General features: G+C 38.0%; 1 protein-coding gene across 30 annotated transcripts in view; it reads right to left on the bottom strand.

The window, feature by feature from the left end:
• Positions 1 to 23,730, bottom strand: part of LOC124187781 (ankyrin-3-like) — a 98,520-nt gene that overhangs the window by 9,645 nt on the left and 65,145 nt on the right. For 21 of the 30 annotated variants that reach the window (XM_046579921.1, XM_046579922.1, XM_046579925.1 and 18 more), the window contains 8 exons: positions 21,854 to 22,043; positions 21,573 to 21,708; positions 21,150 to 21,480; positions 20,779 to 20,982; positions 19,176 to 19,417; positions 18,932 to 18,986; positions 17,840 to 18,070; positions 478 to 16,359 (listed from right to left, as the gene is read on the bottom strand). In XM_046579921.1, the coding sequence (XP_046435877.1) occupies positions 478 to 16,359; positions 17,840 to 18,070; positions 18,932 to 18,986; positions 19,176 to 19,417; positions 20,779 to 20,982; positions 21,150 to 21,480; positions 21,573 to 21,708; positions 21,854 to 22,043 (17,271 nt within the window). Of the gene's footprint in view, positions 1 to 477; positions 16,360 to 16,678; positions 17,029 to 17,839; positions 18,071 to 18,931; positions 18,987 to 19,175; positions 19,418 to 19,610; positions 19,999 to 20,778; positions 20,983 to 21,149; positions 21,481 to 21,572; positions 21,709 to 21,853; positions 22,044 to 22,702; positions 23,053 to 23,730 lie in introns of those variants that run through there. The other 9 variants (XM_046579946.1, XM_046579944.1, XM_046579945.1 and 6 more) reach the window with 7 other exon arrangements.

The following is a 23,730-nucleotide window of genomic DNA, read 5'->3' as shown; positions in this document are numbered from 1 at the left end:
CAACTATAAAATAACTTAAATTAATGTTAAACATGTTTCTGAATCTAGCTTGTATTTAAAAAATGTTCTATCCACTAAAAATGATGAAAGTTATGTGGCCGACAAGAATTAAAGTGTTGTATTTGCTTGTAGTTTTTATGAAAACGACAATAGTATCTGTGCATGAAACGATGATATTTTTAATTCAGTTAGGTATTATAGCACATATTTCAACTTGATTTACTCTTTGCACAACTATGATAATAACTAAACTCTGTTGTGAATGTATACTGGATATGAGGTTTGGAAAACTATTAGGTGAATAGGTCATTAAGGGTTAGTATTATAAGAGGTATGGTAGCTGTGCGAAATTAATTATTCCAGTTGCCTCGACGAGGCTGGTGTAAACTGAGGTTATACAAAAGCATTAACTTAATCAATTAATCATGTTACACACAGCTGGCATGTAATATGTATAACACAATTATTCCAAGGTACCTTTAATGCTACTGTCACTGAACTCGGCGGGGCTGGGTGGTGGGGTTGCTGCCGTCCGCACAGACTTTGTTACAACTGTGGTGACGGATTGACGCGTGCGAGGCTCTAGGTGCTCTAGCCTGCTCGTCACCCCTGCAACTAGCCTATCCGAGCTATCTACCGGAGTATGTTTCAACTCTTTCGTGGGGCTTACTTTTTGTGGAATGCGTGAAATTAATTTACCTTTACCTTCGCTAAAACTTTTCTTTGTATCATCATCACCTAGCCTGTCGACTTGTTTAGATTTTTCAACAAACGATTTTGAAGCTACTGCCTCTTCATTCTCTATTCTATCTGAACCATGGGGTGCTGAGGAAACGTTATAGCTTCCGGAAGCTAGTGAATCATCGGATTCTCTTTTAGTATCTTCCCAGAACTTTTCAGTCGCATCTTTCAAACCTACCGCAGCATGATCTACTTCTTTCGCAATTTTATGAGTTGCAGATTTGGCTCCTTTTACAATGCTTGATATCACTCCTTTTCGTTTTTTCGATTTCTTATCTTCATCCAGAGAAGCATCTCGGTCCAAAGAACTGCGGGCCGAACTTGAAGCGGAGTCAGAATAATCTTGAGCATTTCCAAATGCATAGGGTTCGTTTCGTTGTTCAGCAGCACTTCTTGTATCTGCTAAAAACATCATTGTAGCTAATTTTGCATCAGATATTGATTCTGGAGCATTTGACACATCTGCTTGAGTGATTTTTTGTTTTTCAGCAGTACTAGCTTTTTTGTCAGGAATGTTCACGGTGTCATGCTTAGATCCTTTGAAAATACCAGAAAAGAGTTTGCTACCCTTTTCTTTGCCTTTTTTCGCTGCTTTCGAAACTTTCTCAGTTGATGCTTCTGCTGTTTGCGCTACATCCGCAATAGCCGAAGATGTCTCGTCCTTGATGACAGTGGCACCATCCTTAATTTCTTTGCCTACTGCATCTGTAACTTGTTTCGATTTCTTTAATGCCGCTTCTGTGCCCTGCTTAGCTTTTCCAGTAACTTCCTTGGCTCCTTGAGCAACTTTATCAGCTGTAGCGTTTGCAGTATCAGACACTGCTTCAATTCCACTCATCAATTTACCTTTGGTTTTTTCTTTTGCATTTTTAGCAGCATTTGAGAGCTTTTGAGAGTCTTCAGCAACTTCCGAAGTTAACTTCGCTGTTGCATCCTGTGCACTACTTGCGACAGAGTCCTTTATATGTTCAATATTCTTTGATGCCTCCTGCGCAGCTAGTTTTGCACGTTTGGTTTCTTCTTCCGCCTCTTTCTTCGTTTCGTCGAGAAATTCTTCCACCTCTTCTTTCGCTTCATCAACCATATGCTTAGCACCTTTGATAATACCAGTTAGGAATCCACCTGTTTCTTCTTTAGCTTTCTTTGCTGTCTGTGCAGTTTTATCTTTAGCAGATGTTGCAGTCTCAGCTACGGAATCAGCTGCTGATGTTAATTTATCTTTCGCAATTGCAACGTCATCCTTAATTTCTTTTCCCACATTGTCCGTGATGTCCTTTGATTCCTCAACAGCAGATTGTGCACTATCCTTAGCTTTCCCAATTAGTTCAGAAGTTCCCTTAGAAACTTTATCACCTGCAGCCTTAGCTGTATCAGACACGCCTTCAACAGCAGCGACTATCGTTTTCTTCGTCTTGTCTTTTGCACTATCGGAAGCCTCTGAAAGTTTCTTAGAATCCTCAGTAATCTCTTGGGATAGTTTGGCTTTCACATCTTTTGAAGTATCTACGACGTTAGCTTTGGCATCTTCAATGTTTTCAGATGTCTTAAGTGCAGCTTGCTTAGCACGTTCGGTTTCTTCCTCTGCCTCTGTCTTTGTATCGTCTAGAAACTCTTCCACGTCATCTTTAATTTCATCAACCACATGTTTGGCACCTTGGAAAATACCAGAAAAGAATCCACCAGTTTTTTCCTTAGCCTTCTTCGCTTCCTGTGCAGTTTTGTCTTTAGCAGATGTTGCACTTTCAGCTACGGAATCAGCTGCTGAAGCTAATTTAACTTTTGCAATTGAAACATCTTCCTTAATTTCTTTTCCTACCTTGTTCTTGATGTCCTTCGATTTTTCAACTGCAGATTGCGTACCATCCTTAGCTTTCCCGATTAATTGAGAAGTTCCCTTAGAAACTTTATCACCTGCAGCTTTAGCTGTATCAGACACAGCCTCAACACCAGTAGCCAACGTTTTCTTCGTCTTGTCTTGCGCACTCTTTGAAGTATCTGAAAGTTTTTTAGAATCTTCAGCAATCTCTTGGGATAGTTTAGATTTTGCATCTTTGATGTCTTCAAATGTTTTAAGTCCAGCTTGCTTAGTATGTTCCGCTTCTTTTTCTGCTTCTGACTTTGTCTCTTCTACAAATTCTTCTACGTCATCTTTAATTTCATCAACCACATGTTTCGCACCTTGGAAAATACCAGAAAAGAATCCCCCAGTTTTTTCCTTAGCCTTCTTTGCTTCCTGAGCAGTCTTTTCACCTGCAGATGTAGCAGAGTCAGCTACAGAATCAGCAATTGAACTGACTTTCTCTTTACCAACAACGATATCATGCTTAATTTCTTTTTCTACCTCGTCCTTGATACCCTGAGATTTTTCAACGATGGATCGTGTGCCATCTGTAGCTTTCCCAGCAAGTTTGGAAGATTCTTGAGAAATTTTTTCAACTGCACCTGTCGCTGCATCAGAGATCGCTTCAACACCAGTGGTCAATTTTTTTTTAGTCTTGTCTTTTGCTTTTTTAGAGGCATCTGAAATTTTTTTAGAATCCTCAGAAATTTCCTGTGATAGTTTAGATGTTGCATCTTTTGTCAAATCTACGACTTTGTCTTTGGCATCTTTGACAGTTTCAGATGTCCGATCGGCAGCATGCTTTGCCCGTTCTGTTTCAGATTCTGCTTCTTTTTTTGTATCTTCAAGGAACTCTTCTACATCTTCTTTGACATCATCAACTGCATGCTTCACCCCTTTGAAAATACCAGACAAAAATCCTCCAGTTTTTTCTTTAGCTTTTTTTACTTCCTCAGCAGTTTTGTCTTTAGCAGATGTAGCAGTATCGGCAACAGTACTTGCAGCGGAAGATAGTTTTTCTTTACCAACTTCAACATCATGTCTGATTTCTTTGTCTACCTTGTCTTTGACGTCTTTGGACTTTTCCACAATAGATTTTGTGCCATCCTTGGCTTTAACAGCAACTTTAGAAGCTTCGTCAGCTACTTTATCAGCTGCAGATTTCGTGGTGTCAGATAGAACTTCAACACCAGTTGTCAATTTTTCCTTTGTCTTATCTTTAACACTTTTAGCAATATCTATAATTTTTTGAGAATCCTCAGTAACTTCTTGGGACAGTTTAGCTTTGACTTCTTTTGTGCCATCTAGAACCTTGTCTTTGACATCTTTAATTTCCTTCGATGTGTCTTGCACAACACGTCTTGCACGTTCTTCCTCTTCTTTAGCCTCCTTCTTCGTATCATCTACAAACTCTTCAATGTCCCCTTTAACGTCATCAACAGTGTGTTTGGTACCTTTGAAAATGCCTGATAAAAATCCACTACCTTTTTCTTTTGCCTTTTTAGCTTCTTTTGCTGTTTTAGCTTTTGCCGTTTCAACTGTATCCGTCACTGCATCTGCGGTTGAGACCAACGTATCTCCAACGACTTTTGCATCACGATTGATTTCTTCCTTCAGTTTCTCCTTGGTCTCCTTAGATTTTTCGATAATCTTTGCTCCGCTATCTTGAGCCTTGTCAAGCAGATTTGTAGCCTTTGCAGAAGCCGAATCGACAGTATCTTTCGTAGTATCAGATACAAGATCGACACCAGCTCCGAGTTTAGATTTTGTCTTATTTTTGACAGTCTCAACGCCATCCAGGATTTCATTTGTGGTATGCTTGACTTGTTCAGATGCTTCTTGAGCGGCACGTCTAGCCTGTTCTTCTTCTTTTTTAGTCTCCTCCAGGAAATCAGCAGCATCACCTTTCACTTCGTCAACAGCATGTTTCGTAGTTTTGAAAATACCAGATAAAAATCCACTGCTTTTTTCCTTAGCTTTCTTAGCTTCCTTAGCAGTTTTGTCAATTACAGCTTCGGCAGTATCAGCTACAGCATCACCCGCTGAAGTCAGTTTTTCCTTAGCTACTCTGACATCATCGTCAACTTCTTTTCCCAGCTGTGCCTTTACATCCTTTGACTTTTCAACAATTGTTTTTGTGCCATCAGTTATTTTTCCAGCAAATTCTGTAGCTTCTTTAGAAACTTTCTCAGCAGTTACATTGGTGGCATCGGACACAACGTCAATGGCAGAATCTAGTTTTTCTGTGATGTTGTCTTTGGCACTTTTGGATGCGTCCGAAAGCTTCTTTGAATCTTCAGCAATCTCCTGAGATATTGTAGCATTTACAGTTTTAGCAGTATCTGCAACTTTGCCTTGGACCTCCTTAATTGTGTCTTGAGCAGCCTGCTTAGCACGTTCTTCGTCCTCTTTCAGATCTTTCTTCTTGCCATCAAAAAACTCTTCAACATCCTCCTTAGCTTCACTGACAGCATGTTTTGTACCTTTGAAAATACCAGAGAAAAATCCACTGCCCTTCTCTTTGGCCTTTTTGCTTTCCTTTGCCGTTTTGTCTTTTGCAGATTCAACAGTACTGGCAACTGCGACAGCGGTAGACGATAACTTATCTTTTACGATCTTAGCATCATCCTTTATTTCCTTGCTCAGCTGGTCCTTGGATTTATGGGCTGTAGTAATAAACTCCGTTACTCCTTGGGCAACCTTATCAGAGGCCTCCTTGGTACTGTCAGAAACAACCTCATATCCAGCAGCTATTTCCTCTTTTGTTTTATCTTTCGCACTCTTAGAAGCATCCAAAACCTTTTTAGAATCTTTAGCTACTTTCTGCGATAGTTGATGAGTAGCATCTTTTGTACCATCTACAATTTCGCTTTTAATACCCTCGACTTTTCCAGCTACCTCCTGTGCAGCATATCTAGCACGTTCTTCCTCTCTTTTTGTTTCTTCCAGGAAGTCTCCGGCGTCTAATTTAACTTCGTCAACAGAGTGTTTGGCACCTTTAAAAATACCAGATAAAAATCCTCCTGTTTTTTCTTTAGCTTTCTTTACTTCAGCTGCTGTTTTGTCAATCGCAGTATCCGCAGTGACGACTGTAGCATCAGCTACTGAAGCTAATTTGTCCTTTACTGTTTTGGCATCATCTTCGATTTCCTTGCCCACTTTGTCTTTAAAATCTTTAGATTTTTCTGCAATTAATTGACTGCCATCCTTAGCTTTCGCAACAAAGTCAGAAGTTTCCTTAGAAATTTTATCAGTTGTAGATTTAGTGGCATCAGATAAGCTTTCAACACCAGTAGCAAATTTATCCTTGGTTTTGTCTGCTGCGTGTTTGGACGCATCTGCGAGCTTCTTGGAATCTTCAGAAATCTCTTGTGATAGTTTAGCTGTAGCATCTTTCGTTTCATCTACAATCTTGTCCTTGACATCTTTGATATTTTCAGACGTGACCTGTACAGTCTTCTTAGCACGTTCTGCTTCGGCTTCTGCTTCTTTCTTCGTATCATCGAAAAACTCTTCAACATCATCTTTGATTTCGTCAATAGCATGTTTGGCACCTTTGAAAATACCAGACAAGAACCCTCCAGTTGCTTCCTTAGCATTCTTAGCTTCCTGTACAGTTTTATCTTTGGCGGATGCAGCTGTATCAGCTACAGTGCTAGCAGCTGAAGTTAATTTATCTTTAGCTACTGCTACATCATCCTTTATTTCTTTTCCGATGTGGTCTTTGGTTTCCCTGGATTTTTCGATAACAGATTTTGTGTCCTCCTTAGTTTTCCCAATAAATTCGGCAGTTTCGTTAGCAGCTTTATCAGCTGCAGCTTTAGTAGTATCAGAAACAGTTTCGATACCGGTGGTAAACTTTACCTTGGCCTTGTCTTTTATATTCTTGGATGCTTCTGAGAGCTTTTTTGAATCTTCAGCGATCTCTTGAGATACTTTAGCTGCTGTATCTTTTGTCGTATTCACAACCTTGTCTTGGACTTCTTTAATTTTTTCAGCTGTTTGATGAGCAGCCTGTTTACCATGTTCAGCTTTGGATTCTGCTTCTTTTTTGGTGTCATCAAGAAACTCTTCGAACTCATCTTTGATCTCATCGACTGCATGTTTGGCGCCTTTGAAAATACCGGATAAGAATCCTCCCGTTTTGTCTTTAACCTTCTTCGCTTCCTCTGTGGTTTTGTCTTTAGCGGATGAAGCAGTGTCAGCTACAGAATCAGCAGTGGAAACTAATTTATCTTTTGCTATTGTGATGTCATCTTTAATTTCCTTCTCCACCTTGCCTTGAACATCCTTGGACTTATCAATAATGGATTGAGTACCATCCTTTGCCTTTTCAACAAGATCGGAAGTATCTTTTGAAAGTTTGTCAACTGTAGCTTTGGTGGCATCAGATACGATTCCAACACCAGTGCTCACCTTGCCTTCGGTTTTGTCTTTTAAACCCTTTGAGACATCTAGAAGCTTTTTAGAATCTTCACTAATCTCTTGCGATAGTTTAGTTGCTGCATTTTTTGTCGTAGCTACAACTTCGTCTTTGACTTCTTTCACGTTTTCGGATGTCTTACTGGCAGCATGCTTAGCACGTTCTACCTCAGATTCTGCCTGTTTCTTATTATCTCCTATGAATTCGCCTACTTCTTCCTTTGCTTCATTAACTGTATGTTTGGCACCTTTGAAAATACCAGATAGGAATCCTCCAGTTTTTTCTTTAGCCTTTTTTGCTTCCAGTACAGTCTTGTCTTTGGCAGATACGGCAGAATCAGCTACAGTATCGGTTGCTGAAGCCAATTTATTTTTAGCCAGTTCGACGTCATCTTTAATTTGTTGACTAACCTGGTCCTTGATGTCTTTGGATTTTTCAGCAGCCGACTGTGCGCTATCCTCAACTTTTCCAACAATCTCCGATGTTTGTACAGAAACTTTATCAGCTGTAGCTTTAGCTGTGTCAGAAACGACTTTGATTCCAGTGGTGAATTTGTCCTTTGCTTTGTCTTCTACACTCTTAGATACGTCCGAGAGTTTTTCAGAGCCTTCAATAATTCCTTTTGAAGTTTCGTTCTTCACGTCTGTGACACGACTTACAATTGCGTCTTTGGTGTCTCTGACTTTATCAAATGTGTCTTGTGCAGCACGTCGAGCACGTTCTTCTTCTCGCTTTGCTTCCTCGAGAAAATCACCGGCATCTCCTTTAACATCATCGACAGAATGTTTGGCACCCTTGAAAATTCCAGAAAAGAATCGACTGCCTTTTTCCTTTGTCTTCTTGGCTCCTTTTGTAGTTTTTTCAGCTGCCGATTCAGCAGTGTCGACCACAGCATCAGCTGCTGATGCAAGTTTATCCTTGACTACTTTAGTATCATCCTTGATTTCCTTGCTGACTTTATCTTTTATATCCTTAGATTTTTCAACTACAGTTTGTGTACCATCCTTAGCTTTAACAACAAGGCCAGAAGTTTCCTCAGCAACCTTATCAGTGGCAGTTTTGGTAGTATCCGACACAAATTCTACACCGGTGGTAAACTTCTCCTTGGTCTTGTCTTTGACAACCTTGGAGACGTCTTGTAGCTTTTTGGAATCTTCAGCGATCTCCTGCGACGCTTTGGCCGCTGCATCTTTTGTCGTACCCAAGACTTTACTTTTGATATCCTTAACATTTTCAGACGTTTGATGAGCAGCGTGCTTGGCATGTTCTGCATCAGATTCGGCTTCTTTTTTGGTGTCATCTAGAAACTCTTCAAAGTCGTCTTTCACTTCTTCAACTGCATGTTTGGCACCTTTAAAAATGCCAGACAAAAACCCTCCAGATTTTTCTTTCGCCTTCTTCACTCCTTCTGTGGTTTTATCTTTAGCGGATGAAGCACTATCAGCTATAGTGTCAGCAGCTGAAGCTAATGTATCTTTCGCTACTGTGATGTCATCTTTTATCTCTTTGTCCACCTTGTCCTTGATATCCTTGGATTTATCAACAACGGATTGGGTCCCATCCTTTATCTTGCCAACAAGTTCCGTAGTTTCCTTCGAAACTTTGCCAGCAGTAGCTTTTGTGGCATCAGACACAACTTCGACACTAGTAGACAATTTCTGTTTGGTTTCATCTTTTACATTCTTAGAAGCATCTGACAGCCTTTTGGAATCTTCAACAATTTCTTGCGATAGTTTAGACGTGACATCCTTAGCCGAATCTACGACTTTGCCTTTGGCATCTTTGATCTTTTTAGATGACTCATGAGCGATCCGTTGGGCACGTTCAGCTTCAGATTCTGCTTCTTTGCGTGTCTCTTCTAAAAAGTCGCCTACATCTTCTTTAGCTTCATCTGCCGCGTGTTTGGCACCTTTGAAGATGCCGGAGAAAAATCCAGTAGTTTTTTCTTTAGCTTTTTTGACTTCAGACGTTGTTTTGTCAATTGCAGCATCAGCAGTTTCAGCTGTTGCATCAGCGGTTGAAGCTAATTTATCCTTCACAATCTTAGCATCATCTTTAATTTCTTGTTTCAAGTTATTTTTGACGTCCTTGGATGTCTCCACAATCGTTTGTGTACTACCTTTAGCTCTTCCTAGAAGGTCGGAAGTTCCTTTAGAAACTGTATCAGCTGCAGTCTTGGTTGTGTCAGACATGACTTCGACCCCTGTGACCAATTTTTCCTCAGCTTTGTCCATTGCATTTTTGGACGCATCAAAAAGCTTTCGTGAATCCTCAGCAATCTCCTGTGATAGCTTGGCTGTTGTATCCTTTGTCATATCTACGACCTTGTCTTTCACGTCTTTAACATTTTCTGATGTCTCATGGGCAGTGCACTTAGCACGGTCTGCTTCCAACTCTGCCTCTTTCTTGGTATCTTCGAGAAATTCTCCAACGTCATCTTTGATTTCATCAACTGCATGTTTAGCACCCTTAAAGATGCCAGACAAAAATCCGCTTGTTTTTTCTTTTGCCTTCTTCGTTTCATCTACAGTTTTATCTTTGGCGAATGCAACAGTATCAACTACGCCATCAGCAGCTGAGGCCAATTTCTCTTTAGCTATTACAACGTCATCTGTAATTTCTTTACTGACCTTATCTTTGGCGTCCTTAGACTTTTCTGCAATGGATTGTGCACTGTCCTTAGCTTTGTCAGCAATTTCAGAAGTTTTCTTCGAAACTGTATCAGCTGCGACTTTAGCTGTATCGGCTACAACTTCGATACCAGTAGTAAATTTATCCTCAGTCTTATATTTCGCATCCTTTGAAGCATCCAACAGCCTTTGTGAATCTTCACTAACTTCAGTAGAAATTTTGGTTTTCACATTCTCTGTATTATCTTTGATTTTGTCTTTAACACTGTCAACTTTATCCCCTGTTTCTTTAGCAGCACGTCTAGCACGGTCTTCTTCTTCCTTGGCCTCTTTCTTTGTGTCATCCAGAAACTCTTCAATGTCTTCTTTGACGTCATCAACAGCCTCTTTAGCACCTTTGAAAATTCCAGAAAAGAACCCACCAGTTTTCTCTTTAGCTTTCTTTGCTTCTTTAGTAGTTTTTTCTTTGGCTGATGTAGCAGTGTCGGTAACGGTATCAGCCATCGTATATAATTTGTCTTTGACTACTTTGACATCACCTCTGATTTCCAATCCAGCTTTGTCCTTGATGTCTTTGGATTTGTCAGTGATTGTGCTAGCACCTTGCTTAGCTTTACCAACCAGTTCTGTAGCTTCATTCGAAATCTTATCAGCAGTACTCTTCGTAGTATCGGCAACAAGTTCAACTCCACTAGTCAATTCTTCTTTTGTTTTATCCATTACATTCTGTGATGTATCTACAAGTTTTTTTGAGCCATCGGTAACTTTCTCAACAAGTTTAGCTTCAATATCTTTTGCATCGTCTACAATTTTATCTTTTACAACTGTCACCTTTGTAGATGTTTCTTGAGCAGCATGTTTAGCACGTTCTTCCTCTTCATTCGCCTCTTTCTTTGTGTCCTCAAGGAATTCTTCAATATCTTCCTTAACTTCATCAGCTGCATGTTTAGCACTTTTGAAGATTCCAGATAAAAATCCACCAGATTTTTCCTTAGCCTTTTTCTCTTCTTTTGCGGTCTTCTCTTTTGTAGCTTCGGCAGCACTGGCCATGGCACCACCTGCTGCAACTACTTCATCTTTGACTGTTGTTGCATTATCCTTAATTTCTTTACTGATCTTGTCTTTGACGTCGTGAGATTTGGTGACAATTACGTCTGTGCCATCTTTGGCTTTTCCAATAAGTCCTGCGCTATCTTCGGAAACTTTAGTGGCCGCATTTTTGGCGGCCTTAGATACACTGTCAACTTCTCCAGCCAGTTTCTCTGTTGTTTTATCTTTTGTACTCTTAGAAGCATCTACAAGCTTCTTTGAATTCTCAGAGATTTCGTGGGATATTTGAGCTAATGCACCTTTAGTATCATCTATGATTTCAGCTTTCATTTTTTCAGATGCTTCTTGAGCAGCACGTCTAGCCTTTTCTTCTTCTTTCTTTGTCTCCTCCAAAAAGTCAACAGCATCTCCTTTGACTTCGTCGATGGAATGTTTAGTTCCTTTGAAGATGCCAGATAAAAAGCCACTTGTTTTTTCCTTAACTTTCTTTGCTTCTTTTGTGGTTTTGTCTTTTGCAGCTCCAGCAGTGTCAGCTACAGAATCAGCTGCTGATCCTAATTTATCTTTTACAATCTTAGCATCATTTATAATTTCCTCACTTACCTTGTCTTTGGTTTCCTTGGATTTCTCAACAATCGATTCTGTACCACCTTTAGCCGCTTGGGCAAGGTCTTTTGTGCCTTCTGACACCTTTTGAGCTGCATCAGAAACAATTTCGACACCCGTAGCTAATTTTTCCTTGGTGTTATCTTTAGCTCTATTGGATGCATTCAGAAGTTTCTGAGAATCATCGGAAATTTCCTGGGCCAGTTTATCCTTTGCATTTTTGGTACTATCCACAATATCGTCTTTGACATTTTTTAGTTTCTCCGCTGTTCCTTGAGCAACGTGTTTTGTATCTTGTCCGACTTCTTCAGCAGCTTTCTTAGTTTGTTCCGCAAGCTCTGCGGCATCATCTTTAACTTCATCAACAGCCTGCTTCGTACCTTTGAAGATACCGGACAGAAATCGGCTGCCCTTATGTTTAATTTTTTTTGATTTTTTTGTCGCTTTCTCACTTGTCTCTCCAATAACATCAGTGATCGCATCTTCCTTTGATGAAACTTTGTCTTTCAAAATGTTCACTTCTTGTTTTGTTTTGTGACTAATTTCATCTTTAACCGTGTTAGAAGTTTCAACCATTTTTTTGGCATCATCTTCAACACCATCGGCTATTTTCTTTGCTTCTTGAGACACCTTAGTGGTTGCATCTCGAGTGGCATCAGAAACAACTCCATAATCTGTGGCCAATTTGTGCTGAGCCGTGTCTTTAATGCTTTCAGAAGTCTTTTTTAACGCTGCAGCATCACGATCTATAGCCTCAGACAGTTGTGCTCCCAAGACCTTTGCATCACTGACAATATTAGTTTTTGCATCCTCTAATTTGTCAGATGTTTTTTGAGCTGCACTAGCTGCTGAATGTTCTGCCTCCTTCACCTGTTTTGGTGCACCTTTGAAAAAACCTGTTATATCATCAGTCACTTCATCAATAGTCTGCTTGGTTCCTGTTAATATGCCAGAAAGGAAACCATCACTGCCTTTCTCATGCAGATTTGGGTCGTCTTTAGAAGCATTACCTGTGTGGACGATGGATGCGTTGTACATGGTGTCACTAGGTGAGGGAGACTCTTTCTTCGAAGGACTCGGAAGTTTTGGTTGCTTCACATCTCCGATTGAAACTCCAATGTCAACAGTTGCACTTCCTTTCCTGGATTCATCCAAGAATTGGGTAGTCGCATATTTCAAATCACCTACAACAGGCAATTCCCCTTGTTTGGTTTTAGATTCGGTATCTTCAACCGAAGGTAAACCTACGTCTCTGGTTACTGCAACGTTTTTCAGATCAGCCAAGAATGAAGCTGTTGCTAATCTGAGGTCCTCGTCTGCGCTGTCAATGGAAGTTTCTCGTGATGATTGTTTGTCCTTCGATTTAGTTCGCTTTTTATTCTTGGACTTAGGGCTTTTGAAAATTCCAAAGAAACCTCCTCCTTTTTCTTTAGTACTGTCGTCATCAGATCCAACTGATTTATCACCAGCAACGTTTGCTTTGCCATTCGTGGGTACTGTTTCAGATATTACAGACTTTGTTAACAAAGTTTGTTCATCTGATGTCGGTTCTTGTGAAATGATTTTCTTATCACTGTTTGACCCTTCTTTAATACCTGGAGCATCTTTCTTATAGGTGTGCTCTGTTTTTCGTTCAATGATTCTTATACCCAATTCTGGATGAGTCGCAGCTGTCATTGGAACAGGAATCTCAGATTTGAGACGGATGTCATGCTTGCTTACGTCATCCTGACCACCTTGAATCATTTCAGTAACCTGTGTGGTAGTTGTTGAGACTACTTTCTGAGATTTCTGCAAACTATCATCTTTGTGATGTGGCTGCTTTGCCTTTTCTTCTTCTTCTGCGGCTTCTTTTTTAGTTTCGTGCCAAAATTCTTTGACATCCTCAGTTACTTCATCGATGGCATGCTTAGCATCTTTCAATATTCCTGGTAAGAATCCCGCACTTTTTTCTTTAGGTTCTTTTACTTCTTTTGTATCCTTTTCCGTGACTACTTTAGCATCTTTATTTACTTTAGATACTTCGATGTCACCTTTTAGATTCTTAGCATCTTTACCAGTGGTCTTAGTTCCTTCAGGTTTCTTTTGATCATACGAACTTTCCACGACTGGCTTATTACCATTCGCAAGTTCATCATGAGTGCTAGAACGTAACACAGGGAAGCTAATATCATCTGCAGCTTTTCTAGTATCATGAAGGAATTTTTCTGTTGCGATTCTCAGCTCCTCATCTCCGCTGTCAAAAGATGTTTCTTTAGACGAGTCCTTGTCTTTGGACTTACCTCTCTTTTTACTTTTTGACTTTGGACTCTTGAATATTCCAAAGAATCCACCACTCTTCTCTTTGACTTCATCCGATGCATCCTTCACTTCGGTACCCAATTCCTGTGATAACGCTTCAGCTTTAGTAGTCAATTTTTTTTCCCCAGTTATTGCAGGCTCAGTTATAACCTTGACATCACGCTGTACTTCCATAGAAACTTTTTCTTGGAAATTTTTAGTTCCTTCATGAAGATTTTTACTACCTTCTTTAAAAGAATCACTGATAGTATCTGTAGTTTTTTTGATATCTTGGCCAGTAGCGGTCATTTGGTCCGTAATGTCGGGAATCTTTGTTGGTACAGCTTCTCCAATAATTTTAACATCCTTTTCGACGACATTTATTATTTCGCCTCCTGTCTGTCTGGAACTTTCACCTACAGTAGTGATGTCCGATTTCAAATCTTGGCTAGCAGCAGGGATGCTACCAACCGCGGTTACTATTCCAGCAGTAGTACTTGCGAGACCTTCTGATGTTTTATTCGCAACATTCAGTGCCCCATCTGAAATAGTTTTCTGAACATCAGCTTCAGCTTTTTCTGCAGCAGCTTTAACGTCATAAAATGTTCCTTTAATCTTATCTGTAGGTGTGTCAAATTCATAATGGACATTATCAACAAATCTATCTTTTTTAATGTCAATGATATCTTGAGGAGATGTTATTTTTTGACCGGCAGAATCTCTTCTTTGGTCTGCGACCTTTTTTGTGTCATCCAAAAATTTAGCTGTTGTAATTCTGAGTTCTTCATCTCCGCTATCAAATGATGTTTCTTTCGAAGATCCCTTGTCTTTTGATTTACTTCTTTTCTTACTTTTGGATTTAGGACTCTTAAAGATTCCAAAGAAACCACTGCCTTTATCTTTCGATTCTTCTTTAAGATCTTTACTATTATCAGTAACTTTTTCAATAGTGGTCGGCGTATCCTTGGAATTTATTTTTTCATCAGTAACATATTGAACTGATTCCCTTATCACTTTTGTAGTTTTACCTGCATCTTCCAAAGACTTTTCAATTGATGTTGAGCCACCTGATGATTTGGTACTGTCAATCAACTTATCTTTAGCAACAATAGCAATATTAACGTCTTGTGAATTTTGTTTAGGATCTGTAGGAATTGAATGGATAGGTTTGGTTTTATCCTTCAAAGTTTGTGCTTTGTGTATAGTGACATCGCGATCTGGATCAACAATGTCTTTATCTTTATTTATGTCTGGGCTCACGAGTGAATTATTATCTTTCTGGCTACCTTGTAAGTTTTCAGTGGCAATTACGGTGGTACCACCAGTACTCAAAATGTTCGTTGTAGTTTTTGTGGGTTCTTTAGGCAACCCTTGAAAGACTTCAGCAGTTCTTCTAGTATCATCCAGAAATTCTGCAGTAGATACCTTAATATTTCTGAGTGGATTGCTCTTTTGATCATCTAATGGAGCACTTGGTTGATAAACTGGGCTAGAAGCGCGGTCGGGTTGATGAGCTGAATCAGCTGTTTTTCTCGTGTCTTCAAGGAATTTAAGTGTCGAATTTTTAGCATCTTCATCTCCACTGTCGAATGATACATCCTTGGAATCTTTAGATTTTAACTTCTTCGATTTCGGTGTCTTGAAAATACCTGAGAATATCCCACTAGATTTATCTTTCAATTTTTTAGATTCTTTTTCAGCTTTGTCTTTGTTGTCCTCTACATCCTGTTGGACATTGTATATAATTTCGTAAGCAGATACCCTGGGATCTTCTTGTGGCTTGGCTGCAGTTCCAGTTTCTTTAACATCAATTTTCGTTGAATCAATTTTAAGGATGCCTTTAATCTCTTTTGGTTTTTGCTTTAGTTCTTGACTAGCTTGATCAACAGCAACTCCCAACTTCTCATCAAGCTCTTTTCCCTCGCTCGCTAACTTTTCTTTTTCACTACCAATGTCTTTATTAACATCAGATAGCATTGCATTGGCATCATCATAAATTTTTGCAACGCTCTTTACAGGACCTTTACTCAAATCACTTTCAGTTTTCAGATCACCTGATAAATCTTTCACGTCCTTCCCTACCTTATCAGATCTAAATTCTATTTCCTTGACTACGCCTGAAATGACAACTTTACCTTTCTGTATGTGTTCGTCTATCGGTTTTTCACTGAAACGAGAAGATTCTGTGTCTAAGATTACTTCCGGTATATTGGGGGATTGCGCAGTGATTGTAGTTATAATATCTGTCGTTGGTCGGCCTATGTAACGTGTTTCGCTAGTTACAATTGAGACAGATTTTTTGGGATCTGTTGTTGTTACACTAGCACCTGAACCAATTACGGGATCGCTCGGGCCGAAGTAATACGTTTCCCTGGTTTGGGGTTCACGGACAATTTGAGATTCTCTGGTAACAGGTGGAGTATAATCGGTAATGGTTGTTGTCTTCACGGTAATGTTTTGCCCTACATTAATGGGATCCTTTTGCTTAACAGTAATATGTTTAGTAGACAATGGTAAATCACTGTTATCAAAATCTATACTAGGACCTGAGACATGATATTGTTTAGTAATAGCTGGTTCGACATCTTTTTGAGAGAAAGTATGCACTGTGGTTGTTTGACCTAATTTCGGATCTTTTTCTGTAACAGTAGTGATTTTATCTGACAAAATTAAATGTGGCCCTACAGCACCTGCCGCCTCTTTACTCTCTTGCGCATCATCATCATCATTAACCACCGACCACCCTTCCGCTAACCTCTCCTTCTTTCTCTCTGCGTCTTGTATTACACCTGTTAATTAAGTATCACATATTTTAGGCATCTAAAATCGTAATTAAAAAAAGTTTAGACTTATTTCATTCTAAAATGATTAGTGTAAGCTTGCTAGCTTGGTTTATGCGTTGATCGAGTAGCAGTTAGGCTTTCCTATGTTTTGTGCGTAGGTGTATGTGCTCTGGAGCAGCTATCTCTGTCTAATCAACAAATTCGGCATACCTCATTCAATATGAAAGAAGAATATTTATTCGAGTTGAGGTATTATTTTTTCCTCACAAACACCGGTCTGTACTCATAAACATAAAAGTATGAATCAATTGAATCATACACTACATCAATTTTAATTTCTAATTTCTCAATAGTTCTTTCAGGGATGTATGTATTATATTGATACGCACTTTAATATCAGTATAAATGATTAAATTAGTTGATTCAGTGCTATCAAGAAGTTGATAAGTTTTGTAGCCTGAAATTTACTCACTGTCATTAAGTAATTAATGATAATTTTAACATCCGAAATCAAGAGATTTTAGAGTGCACAAAAGAAAACAGACGAAGAAAAAGAATATTTAATAATGATATTGTTGAGAGTAGCCTGATAAACGCTTCTAAGGACAGCTGCTCCGTGTGCCTGCACAGAAATAGGCATATTCATGCAGCGTCAAAGAATGCAGTGTTTCCTAGCTGAAAAAATAAATAAATCAGAAAGAACAGAAGAATTTGCTGAAAATATGACTGGGAAAGTTAGATAGGATACTGGAATGTTAGGAGTACTTATTTTACAATAGATGTAAAGAGTAGTGATAAGCTAATCACTGTAGTTATTATTTATTGAAAATAAGCAAGCCTAAAACGCGGATCAATCGGCACCGGTTTCCAGGAGCTGCTATCAAAAATAAAGTCATTAATGTGAAATGGTGATTAGAAACTGGAAATACCAAAGGCTGGTGAATTTTTTCTGGCTAGAGTAGACAATGATGTCAATCTCAACATTAAATTATGAAATGTTGTTTGATCATTTTGAATAATAGAGTATTTGGAAATATTTCCCTGTTTAGACAAAGAAGGTTTTTGCGAAGAAAAGTTAATACTTCATCACATTTTTTCCTATTTTGGTGACTGGTGACAATTCAAATCCACTCATAACACGTACTGAAAATATTTTTTAAGTGAAATAAAAATTCAAAGAGATATTACGGCATTATTAAAGAATGAAGAATTTTTTTCTATCCTATAACACGACACAGTTTAGTGATGTGAATCGTGGAATAAGCATCCAGAAGAACCATTAAAAAGATATCCCTTAAGCTGAAAGTGCCAACAAGGCTGTTAAGTATTATATTCCTAAATATAAGTAAAATTGGTCATGCTACAAAGATAAATGTGTTACGGAAATGGTGCTGCTGTCCTTAGATTTTTTTAAACCTCTGCTGTTAGGCAAAGCTCGGCTCCTTAACCGACCCATTTTCAAAAAAATTGTACATGTACTACTTACCAGAAACTATTTTGTTGGCATCTTCTATGACTCTCTGTCGTTTTATATTGTCATCGTCAGCGTCATCTTTAGATCTTTTCGTCATCGTATCGGAAATATGACATTTGTATTCAACAAAGTCGGCCATCATATCGCCAAATTCCTTTTCATCACTGGCATATTTATCTTTTATAGGAGTCGAAGTTCCATTTGGTATAGTGCCATTGGTGACTGTGCGGTGCTCTTCAGTTGCTAAGTGCACAAAACGTGTTGCCAGTAATGAGTTGCAACGTAAAAAGCGAATTTTAATATGGTATGGCAATAAAAATTTTATAGCTTATTCGCGTTTTATCCAACTACAACAGTTTGTTTGATTGACATTGATGATTATGTTCATTATATACTCATACAAAAATCCAAATCATGATCCAATACTTCGAAATTATGTGCTGCTGAGCCCTTTCAGTATTTGATTCCATTTGCAACATTGTAAGTAACATATTCAATTTAAAATGGCACCAGTTTTGGGTTTGAAAGTTGAGCATCGGTGAATAACTGTAGTCAGAACACTAAGCTATGGAAGTAACTCGTGATTGGTAATAATGATCCAACATTCAAGTTAAACATGACTAAGAGACTAATGACAGTTGGGTGTGCGATATTCAATCACTGCCTTAATGTAGACAGTGATCTCATACTATTCTCCGGTATTCGTATTCTCTGAATGTGATGTGTATCAACTATAACATTTGAATAGATACTTTCATTTGTTGGGAGGCAATAGAAAGTTGAACTTTGTTAATTGTTCAGGAATTTCATAAACATACAACACTTCAATTATTATAAATAAAATATTTTTGCTGATTTGTAAGTCTTCGATTATGGTACTTATCATTTCTATTAATAAAGAAACTGCAGTTCTACCACGCATACTGATTATCACGTTTTTTTTTTATCACAGCGTTGTAGCAGTACTTTAAAGCTTCGCAACCTATGATTATGTAATACGACCTTGAGAATTGCAAAACAAGCAATTTGTGTATGGCACATAAAAAAAAGTCAAATATTATAGGTCTGATGTCAGTTTGCAAATCAGTATATAAATTTACTTACTACGTTTGTGAGTTACTGCGCCTGGTATGCTGAGATCTTCAACAGACTCTGATTCCTGCAATTGAATTTTACAATGTTTGTACGTTAAACCTGAATAAGTATGACGAATATTACGTCAGCAAATATAATGAAGCATTACATTATTATACAAATTTCCATACATTAAAAAAGGCTATTAGACCTTAAAGTTTCTGCTCAATAGTATTGAAAATATGAAGGAATCGATACAAAAAAGATGACGAACCTTCATTCGATCTGGCTCTTCCCAATCTGGGTCCATTTTAGGATCCATGGTAGCATCTCTGCGAAGAGATGTATCTCGGGAAGGCCCGAGTTCCTCTTTCAGGGAATCAAAACCAGGTTGATCAAGCCTTACTCTTGCTACGGCTTTTTCTACATCGTCGGTAACGAGTTCTACATTGAATATGCATCTTTTCACGATATCTTTACGACCGATTTTATTCAAAGCCTTTTCTAGAGTATTTCCTGGAAAAAAATTACCAATGAGGAACAAAATGAAATTAGCAAATGTCTATCTTCAATTTTACAAACATCATCTGGACTAGAATTAAACGCTTTTCTACACAGAAGAAAATGATGAATTCAAATTGGCCAACCATCGTTATTATGTGAATTAAATTTGAATGTCTTTCCCACGCGAGATTGTTTCAAAACAAACCTTTGTGTTTACAAGGTCCTTGATGCCAAGACTGTGACCTTCTAAAAATAAGTAGCAATTCACTAACGTGAGAATTAGTGGCTTCGTTCTCAAACGCTTGATATAACGTTATAAACATGGTCTTTTCAAATAATTTCACAAAACACACACACCAACTGGTCACAAACTGATATTATTTTATAGTGTTTTATGAATATAACACAAACATTCACTGCAAATCACTTGATTTTAGAAAAATTCTACACGTTCAAGGCCAAGGTAATGCTTTAAATATAAAATTCACAACTTTTCTTGGTACTGTGTGGTTTATATCATCGCAGAAATGAAAATACCTTTGTAAAGATCTATCAGCGTCAAAGGACGATTGAATAATGCCAGTCGGATGGAGGTTGTTATTTTTGTTGATTATAGTAATAATGCTGAGCTATAGTGGGGTATAGCAAGGCGATTAGTATTAGTGGTGGGACTTGTGTCAAGCATGGTAATGGGTGATGAGATCATCAACTACGTTTCTGTACAGATTCCACATGTGTGACTCAACGATTATGCGTTCTTGTTTATTTCACCTTGTCAAACTGGTTTCACTTTATACTACTTCATAGTGGTTGAAAGGCTCTGCGAGCCTTTACTACACAATTGGAATTAATTGGCAAATGTATGCAGGTAGAAAAAAATCTACCTGAATTCACAAATCAGTCTTTTGTTTACCGATTGGAATACGAGTTATTATTAACATAGTTATTTAATAAGCCATTAATATTCGTGCGCAGTAATACAACTAAATACGACTTTATTTTGCAGGTGTTTATAGAGTTTCCATTGTTACATTTTAACACTAGCTTATTTTAGAAAAGAAGCGTCTATTTTGGGATCTTGGAATGAGTACCTAACTGTCAAGTGTACAGAACCTGTTTCTCTGTATATTGAAGTCCCGCATAATAAGCTGTGGAACATTTGAACTGACAAGTAAATCAGGAGTGCTATCATTGAAATAGCTAAATATATTAGTGGCATCAATTGGGGTAGCGATCAGTTACTGATCAACTCATGTCATGTATATTAAACGATTTAATTGCGATAAAAAAAAAGATCTGCAAGTGAAGTCCAGAAATTAGAAGGATGTAATAATCTAAATGATAATATGGATCATATATTTTTTTGCACTAACCTGTCGCTTTGTTCCCATCGCTTTGCCATAATTTGAACATCATGTCGGCTTGCTGTGCAGGTTTGCCAGGATATTCTTGCTTGATAAGCTGGACATCATTCGGCGGGATGTTTAATTCTTCCGCTAGTTTCTCCCAGTCCGTATCCAATAGATTGGCTATATCCGTCAATCTTATCGTAGCCCTATGAATAGCATCTGGTCTAGCTGTACATGAAAATAATAGTTAGTACATAAATCCCCGAAATAAATAATGGTGTAGATTCTTGATGAAAAAAACATGTAAACAATATTTTGATACTAGATGAGTTAGTGGAACTTTGAGTAGAATTTAAAAAATCTGCATGGTGCAGCAAGAAAACTTTTTTACTTACTAATTCCACCATCTCGAAGGAAACTGTAGTTCTTCGATAATTCAAGTAAGTCTAGCTCCGATGTCGCACCTTCGGGAGAAATTTTTTCAGGTAATAAAATATTCAATGTGCAAAGTGGCGTCTGAGAAGGTTCACCCTTTGGAACTTTAGGTTCACTCATAAACATGATGCGGCCAACAGTGTCGGCGGCATCTGGATCTTTGACTCTTGCAGTAAACGGAACTCTATTTTCTTTGAAAGCCCTGAATGGTAGCTGTAATTGTTCTCCGCTCTTCAAAACCGGGATTAGATTACCGGCAAATTCCATGTATTGTGTTTTCCCTTCGAGAACCTGAAAAAAGTGTAACACAGCAATTAAACTAATGAACTCTTTAGAAAACAGTATAATGCTGAACCGATAGCTTTGAAATATGAATGGAATACCTCAACATCCCGGCTTTTGGCAACCTCGGTAAAGTGCTCTTGATGTTCTAGCGTTTTGTCTTCCTTATCATCTGTCATGCAGAACACACGTAGTCTCGCTTCTAGAGGATCGACTCGTTTAGCAAAAACAACAAACCTGCGGATTGAATACGTAAATGAGAATACATTAAAAATAAACGTGAAAAATGTAATGCGTGCGAGAAAAATAAATTGAACCGGCAAAAATATATATCCACATTTTGTATTAACCATAGTTTGTGCTCTATTAGTTTACAACTCACTTGGCCATAAATGGCACGTGCGTAGCATGGGTATAAAGTTCTGTGGCCATTTTAGTAGCCTCAGAAATGTTTCTGCAATCCATCAGCCAGAAACGAGCGGATACAGTCGTCGTAAAGGAGACACAGTCCTTGACAAACGTTAGTGGCGTAGATCCGGTTACATCCTCCCAGACCGCCCGAGACTGACCCCCTGAACGACATACATGCCAAGTCCAATAACATTATTAAAATATGTCCGTGCAGTTAGTATACAAATGGCAGCTGTGAGACACATGTGGATTGAAAGTACTGATGTTGAATACAGTTTTTCATTTGTGGCAAGTTTCAATGTAATTGATAGTTACAAGCAGAGTAACTTATCGGCAGACAGAAAATGAGAGTGTCTTTTGTAACATGTTTAATTGTATTTAAACTAATAGATCTTATCAAGATACAGAGTTTAACTGTATTTAAACTCAGCCGGTATGTGTGCTTGATTGATACGTGCTTGACACTGATGTAAAATTAATGGGTAATACTGTATGGGTTGAATAATTCGATAATGCTAGCTAAATAAAGAAAAAATAACATCCATGAGAAATGTGTAAAAAGCAGGATGTGTATGGAGCATAAAGCACGAAATCATGTATGTCTCGTGTAGGCTCTTCGTCAAAGTGTTACATTAGATACGTTTATTTTTAAAAGATACATATCTCGAAGTTCCATATTCTCTGTCTTATTAATAACAATTAATTTGATAAAGAAAGAGAATTATCGGTCAACCGTAAATAGCAAATTGCAGTTGCATTAACGAATATTCAGTATGACAAATAGTATGATAGTCGCGTAAGTTTATAATTATCATTGCGACCATATAAACTTTTGTACCACTGTTGTCAACATATAGCGCATGGAAAAATGGCAACAGTACAGGAAAGATATTCTAAAATCAAAATCAAGTTTTAACCATTGCATCCATAAACAACCAAAGTACGTTGAGTACATTTGTATTGTCGGAATGAACTGCATAATTATACCGAGACTTGTTAATGCGTTAAGTAATTGAATATATACAAAACGGACGCTATTCGAATGATTTGTCAACTGCAACATGCAATTTTTAATGCAGATACGATTTTGTCGATACGAAGTTTTTCAATTAGTTATAATTCGTCGTAAGAAATTCTATGATCGAAGCATTTAACAAGAAACTAAATGTGCTGAAACAAAAACAATCGAATTAACAATTACAATTAGCCAAGTTGGTAAAATTTATCTACGTTAATTAATGATCCATACCTAACTGACTCAATCCTAACAATACGCAAGCATTAACAATGAATCACAACAAGATATGTATACAACAATGGTACTGAACAACATTTTGCTATGGAACACCACAGCTACCACCAATCCTTCAAATCTCTGTCCAATAATTTCTATTACCAACAAATCCTGGATCAAAATAAGATCAAGATCATTTTATGTCGACTGGATTGACCAAAAACATATTTTTTAAACAGGGGGACCAGTGGGGTTCAGCGTAACTGAACATTAACTCTGTCACTTAATATTTTGCAAATATACACTGAATATAGCAGTAGAGCTACTTAAACTAGATTTCACTTTGAATTTAAATTAAAGCAATAATCGGGCGTGGAGCTGACTCTAAAATGTTGACGTTAAAAAGAAAAATTCGTTGTAAAAAGGATGATACAACTACGAAGGCTTGAAGCATTATATTTCAAATGAAACACAATTTCAAGAAGCTGGCTAACACCGTTACGTAGCTAATTCCTTCAGCATCTGGTAAAATCTAGGTTTGCAAGTACATATAAACATCATATCAGTAACGCGACTTGTGAGCGAATTTCAAAATTAAAATAGACTCATTTATT

The sequence above is a fragment of the Neodiprion fabricii genome, chromosome 1 (assembly GCF_021155785.1).
Source record: "Neodiprion fabricii isolate iyNeoFabr1 chromosome 1, iyNeoFabr1.1, whole genome shotgun sequence".
In the NCBI taxonomy this organism is placed as follows: Eukaryota; Metazoa; Arthropoda; class Insecta; order Hymenoptera; family Diprionidae; genus Neodiprion; species Neodiprion fabricii.
The sequence above is the reverse complement of the archived record's forward strand: the minus strand, read 5'-3'. Positions and strand labels throughout refer to the sequence as shown.